At 45.2% G+C, this 14,257-nt stretch overlaps 1 protein-coding gene across 2 annotated transcripts; it reads left to right on the forward strand.

Annotated features, from left to right (window-relative positions):
- Positions 1–1,374: 1,374 nt before the first annotated feature.
- LOC142186765 (uncharacterized) lies at positions 1,375–7,318 on the forward strand. 2 transcript variants are annotated; one of them, XM_075261354.1, is made up of 6 exons: positions 1,411–1,626; positions 1,710–1,836; positions 2,601–2,695; positions 3,638–3,716; positions 3,810–3,941; positions 5,530–7,318. In XM_075261354.1, exons 1-6 carry the CDS (start codon positions 1,564–1,566, stop codon positions 7,188–7,190), a joined length of 2,157 nt encoding a protein of 718 aa, XP_075117455.1. In that variant the 5' UTR covers positions 1,411–1,563; the 3' UTR covers positions 7,191–7,318. The 2 variants fall into 2 exon arrangements, with proteins under 2 accessions (XP_075117456.1, XP_075117455.1); XM_075261355.1 differs by lacking the exon at positions 3,638–3,716 and having other exon boundaries at positions 1,375–1,626; positions 3,833–3,941.
- Positions 7,319–14,257: the final 6,939 nt, after the last annotated feature.

The following is a 14,257-nucleotide window of genomic DNA, read 5'->3' on the forward strand; positions in this document are numbered from 1 at the left end:
TCTGCTGAGCGGAGAGGTATCTGTACTACATTTCTATCATGTATCTGCTGAGCGGAGAGGTAACTGTACTACATCTCTATCATCTATCTGCTGAGCGGAGAGGTATCTGTACTACATTTCTATCATCTATCTGCTGAGCGGAGAGGTATCTGTACTACATTTCTATCATCTATCTGCTGAGCGGAGAGGTATCTGTACTACATTTCTATCATCTATCTGCTGAGCGGAGAGGTATCTGTACTACATTTCTATCATCTCCCTGCTGAGCGGAGAGGTAACTGTACTACATTTCTATCATGTATCTGCTGAGCGGAGAGGTATCTGTACTACATTTCTATCATCTATCTGCTGAGCGGAGAGGTATCTGTACTACATTTCTATCATCTCCCTGCTGAGCGGATAGGTATCTGTACTACATTTCTATCATCTATCTGCTGAGCGGAGAGGTATCTGTACTACATTTCTATCATCTCCCTGCTGAGCGGAGAGGTATCTGTACTACATTTCTATCATCTATCTGCTGAGCGGAGAGGTAACTGTACTACATTTCTATCATCTATCTGCTGAGCGGAGAGGTATCTGTACTTTATTTCTATCATCTATCTGCTGAGCGGAGAGGTATCTGTACCACATTTCTATCATGTATCTGCTGAGCGGAGAGGTATCTGTACTACATTTCTATCATCTATCTGCTGAGCGGAGAGGTATCTGTACTACATTTCTATCATCTATCTGCTGAGCGGAGAGGTATCTGTACTACATTTCTATCATCTATCTGCTGAGCGGAGAGGTATCTGTACTACATTTCTATCATCTCCCTGCTGAGCGGAGAGGTATCTGTACTACATTTCTATCATCTATCTGCTGAGCGGAGAGGTATCTGTACTACATTTCTATCATGTATCTGCTGAGCGGAGAAGTAACTGTACTACATTTCTATCATCTATCTGCTGAGCGGAGAGGTATCTGTACTACATTTCTATCATCTATCTGCTGAGCGGAGAGGTATCTGTACTACATTTCTATCATGTATCTGCTGAGCGGAGAGGTATCTGTACTACATTTCTATCATCTCCCTGCTGAGCGGAGAGGTATCTGTACTACATTTCTATCATCTATCTGCTGAGCGGAGAGGTATCTGTACTACATTTCTATCATCTATCTGCTGAGCGGAGAGGTATCTGTACTACATTTCTATCATCTATCTGCTGAGCGGAGAGGTATCTGTACTACATTTCTATCATCTATCTGCTGAGCGGAGAGGTATCTGTACTACATTTCTATCATCTATCTGCTGAGCGGAGAGGTAACTGTACTACATTTCTATCATCTATCTGCTGAGCGGAGAGGTATCTGTACTACATTTCTATCATCTATCTGCTGAGCGGAGAGGTATCTGTACTACATTTCTATCATCTATTGTCTCCCCATACACAGGAATACTCACTGGTGAAGAAGACATCGGGGGACTGTGTGGCCCCCAGCAGCCGGGGCCCCATCACAGAGCCAGGAGGAGGAGGGAGCAGGAGTCGGGGCCCCATCACAGCCCCTCCCCCTCTCTCCATGATACATGAGCAGAAGATTCTAGAACTCACCAACAAGATGCTGGAGCTGCTGACTGGAGAGGTGACACTGCTGGGAATGCTGGGAAATTCTCCAGTAACAGCACTGGAGGGGGAGGGGTGATGACTGTATCATTGTGTTGTCAGGTTCCTATAAGGTGTCAGGATGTCGCTGTCTATTTCTCCATGGAGGAGTGGGAGTATTTAGAAGGAGACGAGGATCGGTACAAGGAGGTGATGATGGAGGACCCCCGGCCCCCCCGGACATCACATGGTAAGAGGAGATATATATATTATATACAGACCCCCGGCCCCCCCGGACATCACATGGTAAGAGGAGATATATATATTATATACAGACCCCCGGTCCCCCCCCCGGACATCACATGGTAAGAGGAGATATATATATTATATACAGACCCCCGGCCCCCCCCGGACATCACATGGTAAGAGGAGATATATATATTATATACAGACCCCCGGCCCCCCCGGACATCACATGGTAAGAGGAGATATATATATTATATACAGACCCCGGCCCCCCCGGACATCACATGGTAAGAGGAGATATATATATATTATATACAGACCCCCGGCCCCCCCGGACATCACATGGTAAGAGGAGATATATATATTATATACAGACCCCCGGCCCCCCCGGATATCACATGGTAAGGGGAGACATTTCTATATACAGCTATGTGTCATATATAGAGAGAGAGATCCAATCATTGGAATCCCATTTTTTCTCCCTCACACGTAGGAATAGTCTTATGACAGGCTACCTATAGATAGTACGCTGGTGTAAGTAGCCACAAGAAAATGGCCGCGGGCATGCGCAGTCGGCTCTGCCCGAGGAAATGGAAAAGCCGACTGCACATGCCTAGAAGTTTGAAACCCAGGACGGAATAAGACATGGAGAGAGGCGTTCAGGTGTAGCAGGAAGTTGTTATTTAGGGTCACTCCATAAGTGTCTGATGTATAGACAGATCTCCAGCCGCTCATGTATTCCATCACTGTGTGTTTGTGTCTCCACAGATGGATCCAGTAGGAGAAATCCCCCCGAGAGATGTCCCCTGAGTCCTCTGTATTCCCAGGACTGCCTGGAGGAGAATGTCCCAGACAGTCAGCAGGTAGATGGCGCTGCTGAGTCCTGGGGTACATCTATATAGGGGGTGGAGCTCCTGCACTCATACATGTACCAGACAGTAAGCAGGTAGATGGCGCTGCTGAGTCCTGGGGTACATCTATATAGGGGGTGGAGCTCACCGCTCCTGTACTCATACATGTACCAGACAGTCAGCAGGTAGATGGCGCTGCTGAGTCCTGGGGTACATCTATATAGGGGGTGGAGCTCCTGCACTCATACATGTCCCAGACAGTCAGCAGGTAGATGGCGCTGCTGAGTCCTGGGGTACATCTATATAGGGGGTGGAGCTCACCGCTCCTGTACTCATACATGTACCAGACAGTCAGCAGGTAGATGGCGCTGCTGAGTCCTGGGGTACATCTATATAGGGGGTGGAGCTCCTGCACTCATACATGTACCAGACAGTCAGCAGGTAGATGGCGCTGCTGAGTCCTGGGGTACATCTATATAGGGGGTGGAGCTCACCGCTCCTGCACTCATACATGTACCAGACAGTCAGCAGGTAGATGGCGCTGCTGTGTCCTGGGGTACATCTATATAGGGGGTGGAACTCACCGCTCCTGTACTCATACATGTACCAGACAGTCAGCAGGTAGATGGCGCTGCTGAGTCCTGGGGTACATCTATATAGGGGGTGGAGCTCACCGCTCCTGCACTCATACATGTACCAGACAGTCAGCAGGTAGATGGCGCTGCTGAGTCCTGGGGTACATCTATATAGGGGGTGGAGCTCACCGCTCCTGTACTCATACATGCACCAGACAGTCAGCAGGTAGATGGCGCTGCTGAGTCCTGGGGTACATCTATATAGGGGGTGGAGCTCCTGCACTCATACATGTACCAGACAGTCAGCAGGTAGATGGCGCTATAGTCAGAGCATAAAGTGACTGGACCAGAGATATTACATTATTTCTTCCCTGTTTAGGATGAAGATCTGATGGATATTCAGGTTGAGGTTAAAGAAGAAGCAGAAGAGGAGACGGATTCCTGGACTGATCGGCAGTGTAAGGAGCGGAGACTTTCTCCTCTAGATACTACTACTCCCATCATCTCCTCATCACATGGCAATCTATCCCATCACTGTGTGTTTCCTACAGATGGAGCCATTGCCAGAAATCAGGGAGAAGATGTGACTGATATTAAAGCGGAGGCTGAAGAAGAGAGGATGAGGGGCCATCACCTGTGTAAGAGGGAAGTGGAGGAGGAGATTCCAGGAGGTGTTACCACAGGTACGGGGTCATGAATGGAGAAGGAGAAGTCCCAGGTTTCTTCAGGTCGGTTCCCCCTTAGAGCTCCAGTCCAGTAACTCTCCGGCAGAAAGTAATTCCAGCTATTAAACTAAGAACAGAACTATAAGCCATAAAGCAGAAGTTGTAGCCGAGCGTTGTGTGAATACTGGACTACTGGATAGAGATGGCAGGAGTTTCTGGTCCTGGTCAGACTGGGGCAGCAGCGTCTCCATCCCGCCATTAGTCCTAGTGAATACATTGGGGGAAGTCTCTCTTATTCTCCTTGGAGATCCTACAGATTACTAGGAATAATTTGTTGCGGTTCTTCCCCGGGGACAATCCCTTGGGGTCAGAGGGTCAGAAAGGGCTGAGGATTATCTAGAACTGAATATCGTCCTCGGTCACAATAAGCTGAGAAGGAGAATCCAAGTCTGGTCAGGGCGGCGACTACAAGGACAGACAAGATGGCTCTAATTACATTGGATTCATCTGTGGGGGGCGCCAGTGTTCTGCATCCAGTGAAGGATATGAAAGAACGTCAAGTCAAGTTAGTCTTCTCTCTGATACTTCAGTTTCTAGGTGACGGCTTATCCCCTTAACACTCATTGGTCGCGAGGGGTTTTATGGTGAGGGCTCCAGAGTCGCGCCTTCTCCCTACTTGGTGGGAACCAGCCGTATAATACAGCCAATACCTGCCATGAGCCGGGCCTGCCTGTTATCCCTTCAGATGCCAGTAAAACGGAAAATGGAGACTCAGAATAGGAAAATTACAAAATTTTATTAGAAATAAATACATATAATAAAATAGTGAAGAACAAACCATCAGATAAATGGGGGGAGAATACATTTATACATCTTATTGGAAGGGTATATAGGGACGCACCCATAGATAGGGTGAGGTTTCCGACAGGGCACTGGCTAATTAGTGCGATGACCCTGTGACAGGCTTTAGGGCTCGTTCACACGTGGGGCGGATTTTGGCACTGAGAGTGACGCGGGGAACCGCGTTATTCTTGGGTCAAAACCCGCCTGCCACGACTGTCGCAGTCGTGGCTTCCCCCTCTGGAGTCGGCTCAAATTAATGGGCCGACTGCCGAGGTTGCTGCCACCAAGCGGAAGCCGTGGCTCAGCGAGCCGCAAAATCCGCCTGAAGAAACGGCAGCTTGCTTCTTTTTTCCGCTAACAGTCCGTGGAGTCTCATCTTCCTCTTAGTTGGTGACCGCTATATAGGGAGTTGGAAGGGGGTGGTTTGGAGTATAACAGTCCGTGGAGTCTCACCTTCTATTTTTTGGTTCCTCTTGACTCAACATCTAACTCTGCTATAGATATACACAGTTGATGCTGCCTCTAGTTTTCAAGAGTGGGAAGTGTGTGTGTGTATCTAATGTTTTGGGAGTTTCTTATTCCAAAAAACCCCGTCATTTAGATAAATAAGAATTTAGTGACTCACTCCCTATAAGAGTAATGTCTCTATCTCTCCTTATCATTGATTATATTGTATATTGTTTGTGTATTTCCAGCCTGTTTATAAATTTCTCTACTTTTGTGTTTTGAAAAGAAAATCATCAAATCCATTTTAATCCTACAGAAAATAATAGTAAGAACCTTGAAGAAAACTTCATGTTGTCAGTAAACTATAAAGTAGAAGATGAAGATATGGTATACACCCATAATGTACATCCAGGACGTCACAGTACAGATCCATCATATAACGCTTCGAATCATGAGGAACCTTCGGACCCATCACGGATTGTGACCACAAGTACCAGCCAGAAAGAGGGGGAAAGGTTTCATTGGGAAGATAGAAAAGAGTTTAATCAGAGCTCAGATCTTCTTACACAGAGAAGATTTTACCTAGGAAATGAGCCATATTCATGTTTAGAACATGGAGAATATTTCAATGATAAATCAAATTTTGTTACATATGAGAGAAGTCACACTGAAGAGAAGTCATTTATATGTCCAGAATGTGGGAAATGTTTTAGCAATAAATCAAATCTTGCAAAACATGAAAAAATTCACACAGGAGAGAAGCCGTATTCATGTTCAGAATGTGAGAAATCTTTTATATCGAAAGCCAAACTAAGTTATCATCAGAGAAGTCACACAGGAGAGAAGCCATATTCATGTGCAGAATGTGGGAAATGTTTTATCAATAAATCAAATCTTATTACACATCAGAAAATCCACACAGGAGAGAAACCATATTCATGTTCAGAATGTGAAAAATGTTTTGTTTCTAAAGCCAAACTTCATGGTCATCAAAGAAGTCACACAGGGGAGAAGCCATTTTCTTGTTCAGAATGTGGGAAATGTTTTGTTTCTAAAGCCAAACTTCGTGATCATCAGAGAAGTCACACAGGAGAGAAGCCGTATTCATGTTCAGAATGTGGGAAATGTTTTAAAGATAAATCAACTCTGGTTCAACATGAGGGAATTCACACAGGAGAGAAGCCTTATTCATGTTTAGAATGTGGTAAGTGTTTTCTGAAAAAAGAGCATTTTGTTGTACATCAAAGGATTCATACGGGAGAGAAGCCGTACTCATGTTCAGAATGTGCGAAAAGTTTTACAGACAAATCAAGTTATGTAAGACATAAGCAAATTCACACAAGAGACCAGACATATTCATGCTCTGAATGTGGCAAGAGTTTTATGAATAAAGACAATCTAATTAGACATCAGAGAAGTCACACGGGAGAGAAGCCGTATTCATGTTCAGAATGTGCGAAAAGTTTTACAGACAAATCAAATTATATAAGACATAAGCGAATTCACACAGGAGAGAAGCCATATTCATGCTCTGAATGTGGCAAGAGTTTTATGAATAAAGAAAATCTAATTAGACATCAGAGAATTCACATTGGAGAAAAGCCATATTCATGTTCAGAATGTGGTAAATATTTTACAGATGAATCAAGTCTTATTAGACATCAAAGAAATCATACGAGAGAAAAGCTGTATTCATGTTCAGAGTGTAGTAAATGTTTCATGAAAAAAAGCGCTTTTGTTGTCCATCAGAGAATCCATACTGGAGAAAAGCCATATATATGTGCAGAATGCGAGAAACGTTTTTCAAATAAATCAAGTCTCATTAGACATCAGAGAATTCACACAGGAGAGAAGCCATATTCATGTACAGAGTGTGGGAAATGTTTTATTTCAAAATCCAAATTTAATGATCATCAGAGAAGTCACATGGGGGAGTATATGGAAAATATCACCAATGAGCAGTGTCTTTTTGGCTGACATTAGCTTGTATCTGTGAGGTCGGTGTGACTGGTAGTGATCCATGTGATAAGTTTTAACGGTGATTTGCTGTAAAACAAGTCTATCATGTTAGTGAAAAATCTTTTGTTAAGCATTTTTCTTTTTTTTTTGGGGGGGGGGGTTAAGAGTTAAATTTTTTTCATTAAATACATACAAACTGCTCTTCTAATGGTAAAATACTGATTCCAATTGTGCTAATTTGAAAAAAACTGCATTTGTTTAGGAGTTTTTTTTTGGTTCCCAATAAACAGTGAAGCAGCCTGTGCTAATTTGAAAAATCTCTGTTTAAGGTTTTTTTGGGTACCCAATATACATATATACGATTACACAGAGGCAGCACGCCCGCTGAGGGTTGGATGTGATTCAGATCTCACCTTTACCCTACATATTCAGACACTTGCACCCTCATTTCACCTTCACCTCAAAAACATCTCTAGAATTCGCCCTTTTCTCAGCGTGGAAACATAAAAGAAAAAAAACTCATTGTCACTCTGATTCTCTCTCATCATGACTAAACAATGAGGGGTCAGAAGCCACAAATCCATCCCCCTATATCTCCGGTCTGGTCACTGTCTACCGCCCTAATCCTCCTCTCCAGTCTACCAATGACCTTAGACTTGCATCCTCTATTATATGAACATCCCACTCCCGTCTCCAAGACTTTTCTGGAGCTGCAGTGTTGCTCTGGAGCACTTTACCCCGGAAAATGTGATTAATCCCCAACTACAGCAACTTCAAAACTGCCCTAAAATTCCATCTGTGTAGTCAGGCTTATCTCGTGACCTGGTCACCGTGTAGTGGTGGGGGTTAGAACAATAACTCTCTTTATCCTTCCTCCTCAGATCCCGTCCTCTCCCTCTAGAAGTTTCCCTGCACTCCTTGCATTTAGTATCCATTTATTCATAGATACCGGCTGGTGACGGCTCAGACAGCTTCACTTACACAACCTTTTCTTTAGATGGCCGGACCATTGTAGCAAACAAGCCCTCTGACCTCTTGTGTCCTTCTCCCTCCTCCTCCCGCCTTCACTCCTATTGTTTGATATGTTTCTTTCTTTGTCACATTGTTATGTCTCATTGTCTGTTCATGTGTCCTCTGATTTGTAAAGTGCTGCAGAATATGTTGGTGCTTTATAAATAAAGTTATTATTATTTTTATTATTGCTGCCACCATTGTAAAAGCAAAAAAAACCGCCACTACCTATCTGACGTAGTTCTAGTCTAACACTTACTCACCAGGTCGTCCTCTTACTGGTTTTAGTGCTTTGCTATTTTTCTTGAAAAATCACTAATAGCACTAAAATCCCTTTAATTCTCGATTAGTGACTAGGGTTGAGCGATCGGGATCAGAAAAGATCGTATTCCGATTGGCGATCGAGTAAATTTCACGATCACGATCGGAATTCTGATCCCGGTCTGTTCCAGCGGGATCAAGGTCGGAGGTTATCTCAAGATCGGCTCAAAAGAAAAAGTGACTTTTTCAATAGAGAAGCATTGACTAGGGTCGAAGATCGGGATCGGATTCTGATAAGCGATCGAGCAAATTTCACGATCGGGATCAACTGGAAAATGATCGGAAATCGGATTTTAAAATCGATCTTGAAATCTCAAGATCGGCTCAACCCCATTAGTGACACATTGGCTTTCAAAACCTATGACGTACACCAGAATAGGATTCTTCCTGGTACATTAATCTATGAATACGGCATCCAAAAATACCCCGGGATAGAAATGAGCTTAATATACACAAAATATATAAGAGGGATGTGTCCATAGATAATATAGAAAGGGGGGGGGAGTTTAACTAAATATATATGATAACCTCCTTGTTTTTGTTTGTAAGCCCCCAACCACCACTTTATATCCTATTTACAGTAAAATCCACCGTGCTAACACTGCCTGTTGCAAAGTTTACAAAAAGTAGCCAAAGTATAATTGCTCGTTCAGCCCCTTTGACTTCCTGTGTCGAGTTTAAAAATCCATTTTGTCTCCCGTTGAATAATTGCTCTGTCCCAGTCACCCCCTCTTTTCAGTGGTAGCACACGGTCTATTCCCATGATGCGTATCCAATTACGGTCACCACCATGGAGGTCATTGACATGTCTCACATCTGGGTTGTCCCTTTGAGGGCAAAGTCTCTGAGATGATCTCCCACCCTCCTCTCTTATTTCCCTTAGGGTATTACCTATATACTCCATAGTACATCGGTAAGTCATTTTGTAGATGACTCCCTTGGTTTTGCAAGTAATAAAATGATTGATCTTATGATTCCTGCTGTTAACCATAGAGGAGAAAGTCTTTCCCATTTGTATAAAGGGACAAGCAGCACCTATAGAACCCTCCAACTGGTCTATCTAACCAGTTTCACTGTGGATGGCTTTCTGGCATGCAGGAGAGAGTGTTGACAACCTCCGAATTAGAGATCCAGGTTGATCAGGTCTCCCGGTCAGTCTCCATGACTCACTCCATTCTGGGAAAGAAGATTCTTCATCATTGGAAGATTCCAGAGCCTGCCTCTCAAGAGACTCAATGTGAGAGCGAATCAAGCCCTCCAGAACCTGAATGGAAGAATTTCCACCTTCTCAATATGGATCTTTTCCAGAACTCTGAAGATCAGGGGCTCAAAGTAATGACATAGAGCAGTTTCCCCGACCAAGGAATTGATAAGCCATCCAGGGCCACAACAATTGGGATTCTGGCTGTCAAGACCTGAGTACTTTAAAAATTGTGTGTTTTCTGGTGGCGTGTTACTGGGGATTGGAACCAGGGTTCTGTGGCTCTCTGGTGGTTTTCTTGCCACTGAGCTATTTGTTTGGGTGTTGATTATCTCCCTTGAGTGTACACTTGAGGGTTCTTTGATTTGAGCCTCAGGTGATTGCAATGCTCATCAACCTATCGGATTGTTCCGGGGCCTGTATAAGGCTGAGGGCTGACTTCAGTCTTTGCCGGTTTTCGTTGTTACCAACTAGAATTCGTGGCCCAGTTAGAAGGAGTTACTTGGAAGTGGTGTGAGTGTTACTTAGAGAGAGTTACTCTTATCCTCTCTGGAGATAGCTTTAAAGTCATGCTTCGAGAGCTTATCATGGAGCTTAGAAACAGAGATGGCACCAACTGACACCAAAAAACCCCTATGATCTTGTAGAAGGTTCAGGGCGCTGAGCAGGTGATGATGGAATTGATACTTTGAGGTGGCCCTCACCCACCAGTTGTCCAGCTATGGGACCACACTGACCCCTCTCACCCTTAAGGCTGCTGTCAAAACCACCACAATTTTGGTAAAAACTCAAAACGCTGACGAGATCCCAAAAGGGAGGTAAGTGAATTGGAAATGATAAATTCTCTCAGGCCCCTGCACAGCTATGCAAAGCAATTTCCTGCGACTTGTAAAGGATTGGGACATGTAGATCGGCCTCGGAGAGATTATCGCTGTATAGTCATTCCTCTCTAATAAGGTTATTACTGAGCTTATGGTCTCACTTTTGAATGTTTTTTGTTTTTTTTTCCTCCACAAAACTGGTTTAAGAAGGTGAAATTGATCACCAGCCTCTAATTGCCCCCTGACTTGTGTAGCAGGAACACCCTGGAGTAGACACCTTGCCCTCTTTATGTAGATGGGACCCCTTTTATTGCCACTTTGCTCCAGAACTCTTGATATTAACTGAAGAATCTCTGGATCTTTCTGTGGGTTCAGCACAAAAGGATTTGGGGGAATCTTCCAGAATTTGAGGAGTATTCATTATTGATAGTTGATGAGACTCAATGCCTCTGAATAGGTCTTTGACCAAAGAGAAGCAAAACATAATCTTGTGCCTAAAGCCATGAGCCTGGCATCAGAAGTCAGAAGTCTTGGGATCTGTGGACTTCTTTTTGAAGGAAGATTTACTTTGACTTTGGTTCCTAAAGACTGCGACTATCAGAGCAAGCAATTGGATTGTCTTCTGTGACTTATTTTTTTGGAAGGAAAGGACTGACGGAACTCCTTTTATGTGTCTGGAATTTTTTTTTTTTCTTAATCAGCTTTATAGTCCCATTGATCTTTCTGGATAACATGGCCACTGGTAAGTCCACCTTGAGGACTATGCCCAGCTTTTTGCCACAGAATCTTCTAGTTTGTAAATAGTTTTGATTCTTGGTCAGTTTTCTTATCTGGTTTATCCCAAATCTTATCATCTATTCCTCCACTACTGGGTGACTTGGAATGACTTGTATTTAGAGTCCAGAACATAAAACACCCTTTTCCTTTTAAGCTTATACTGCACATTGTTCTCCGGCTCCACCATGACTGTAACACTTGGAAGTAATTTATTAAGGCCGTCCTTAGACATGAAATAATATTCTCCAGACTGATCTGAATTAGAGGCCACAGAAGAGGAATCTGCTTCAGAGTGTGAAGGTGCCGCGGACTCCTGTACAATCTCATCAGGACTCTCTGGCTTTTGTAGTTCCTCGTGAAGATTTAACCCCTGCACTACCGGTGATGAAAAACATCATTTCCTGGAGAACCACAAGTACCATGTGCAAAGCAAACACAGACCGGCGTCATAATATGTAAGAGCGTGTGTAACACTACCGTCAGCCACTTGCCTGAATGCGTCCTGCCGGCATAAGGGCGAGAGAGAACCCCAACATATGAGCTCCTGCTCGTGTACTAAAATTGTTGTTTGGGCTTCACCATAATGGTACCACCTTCACCACTGAGAGACAGAGATCAACCTTGTATACAGTGCAGAAAAGCCATCCCATCTGCCTCCATGGTAGCGGATACCCCATTATCCTGGGGATAGATCCTGTTGCCATGTCTGTTTCCTAGGAGAGAAAAGAAAATACACAGAACCTTACTCTCTGTGTCCTATATATGCCCGGGGTCTGAGTGGTTAATTGTTTGACTACTGCTTAACCCTTCTCTACGTGGTTGTACCGAGGGAACCATAACCCACCATGTGTATGGCGCTGCCGAAGACGACCAGAAAATAAGAAACATCCCCATAATCCATTTATCTAATCCCTTATACATTGTACAATACAGAAAGATTATGAATGATAATGTTTTCCCTTAGCCCAAACAGCAGCACAACTGGGGTATTCCTGCCCCTAATGAGCTGTTAGGACAGGTGGAATTTTTAATTACCTAACAGCTTTGACCCCTATAAGAGGCCGGAAGACCAACTCCCCCTTGTGTTAGTATCAAGTATAGTATATAAAGAGCAATTACAAAGTGGTACACACACATAAAGAATCTGTACAACAGTACCTCCTAGGGAGGGAGCCTTGTGCTGCTGTTTGGGCTAAGGGAAAACAGATTATCATTCATAATCTTTCTTTCCCCCTATGCCCAACAGCAGCACAACTGGGGATTTAGCAAGTATTGTTTCCCCTAGGGCGGGTCCTCCTGGCAGGCTGATGCCAAGACGGAGTGTCCAAATGCTGTAGCATCAGCCGTACGCCAGTCCAGTCTGTAATGTTTGGCAAAAGTCAGTTGTGAGCTCCAAGAGGCTGCCACACATATTTGCTCCAAGGAGAGGAATCGTGTCTCTGCCCAAGATGTCGCCACTGCTCGGGTGGCACGGGCTCGTAAAAATTCTGGAACAGGAAGCTCTTGGGCCCGTAGGGAACAGCTAATGGCCTCTCTGATCCATCTTGACAGGGTTGCCTTGGATGCTTTAGAGCCTCTATTGTTGCCAAACACATTGACTAGAAGATTCTCTGATCTTCGGAACGGTGCTGTACGGTCTGGGTAAATACGTAATGCTCTTACCAGATCCAGTGTGTGTAGCTTCTCCTCCTGCTCCGAAGCAGGCGAGGGAAAGAAAGCCGGCAAGGCAATTACCTGGTTGGTATTCTGAAGTATGGGTACCTTTGGCAAGAATCCTGGGACGAACCTCCACTGCACCCTGTCTGGAAAGAAGGTTATGAAGGGCTCAGAGACCGCTAGGGCCTGTAGTTCACCAACTCTCTTAGCGGAGGATATTGCCAGCAGGAAAGTCACTTTGAATGACAGGTACTTCCAATCCACTTCAGATAAGGGTTTGAAGGGGGCGCACAGAGCCCTTGTAGAACCGCGGCCAGGTCCCACCTTGGGACAGGGGGCCGTACCTGGGGGCGGAGCCTGGCAGCCCCCCCTAAGGAACTGTTTGACAAGAGGATCTTGAGATAACCTTGTCTCCAGGTGAGCAGATAGAGCTGACACTTGAACCTTGAGGGTGGCAGGTGCGAGTCCTCTCTCCAGGCCGTTCTGTAAGAACTCTAGGACTGCATCTCTGTCTGGATCGCGGTGGCTGCCTGTACACCAATCTCGGAAAATCCAGTTTGAACCTCCATGGTATTGACAGGGCATCCACAGCAAAAGGGTTGTCTTCCGGGTACAGGGAGCAAAACCTTTCTACTTTGGCATTGTGTTGGGTGGCCATCAGATCCACCTCGGGGAGAGCCCACCTCCTGGTCAGGTAGTGGAAGATGTCCTGATTCAAGGACCATTCGCCTGCGGTCGGGCGGCCTCTGCTGAGTTGATCCGTTAGGATGTTCAGGCGGCCCTGGATGTGTACTGCGGCCAGCTGGGAGAGGTTCCGTTCTGCCCAAGAGAAGATCCGGTTGGTGACTTGCAGGAGCGAGGGGGACCTGGTTCCGCCCTGCTTGTTGATATAATGGAATGCGGTCAGATTGTCCAGCCATACCTTGACCGCTTTCTCCTGCAGAACCGGTGCAAACGACAGAAGGGCTCGATGAACTGTGGTAATCTCGCGCCAGCTGGATGAGCGCGTCCTCTCCCGCTGATTCCATGTACCTTGTACCGGGGTCTCCCACAGATGAGCTCCCCAGCCTGTGAGGGAGGCATCTGTAGTCAACAGGGTCCAGGCGGGCTGGACCGAGGACGTCCCATCGCGCAGATGGGTCCACCAGGGCAGTGTTTGGCGGGTGCTGATGGTTAACTGGATAGGCTTCTGTAATCCTGTAGGACTGTGGTTCCAGACTCTCAAGATCTCGTTTTGTAGTGGGCGCATGTGCCATAGGGCCCAAGGAACTGCTTCTATGGTGGCGGACATCAATCCT

The sequence above is a fragment of the Leptodactylus fuscus genome, unplaced genomic scaffold, assembly GCF_031893055.1.
Source record: "Leptodactylus fuscus isolate aLepFus1 unplaced genomic scaffold, aLepFus1.hap2 HAP2_SCAFFOLD_1150, whole genome shotgun sequence".
NCBI classification, from domain to species: domain Eukaryota; kingdom Metazoa; phylum Chordata; class Amphibia; order Anura; family Leptodactylidae; genus Leptodactylus; species Leptodactylus fuscus.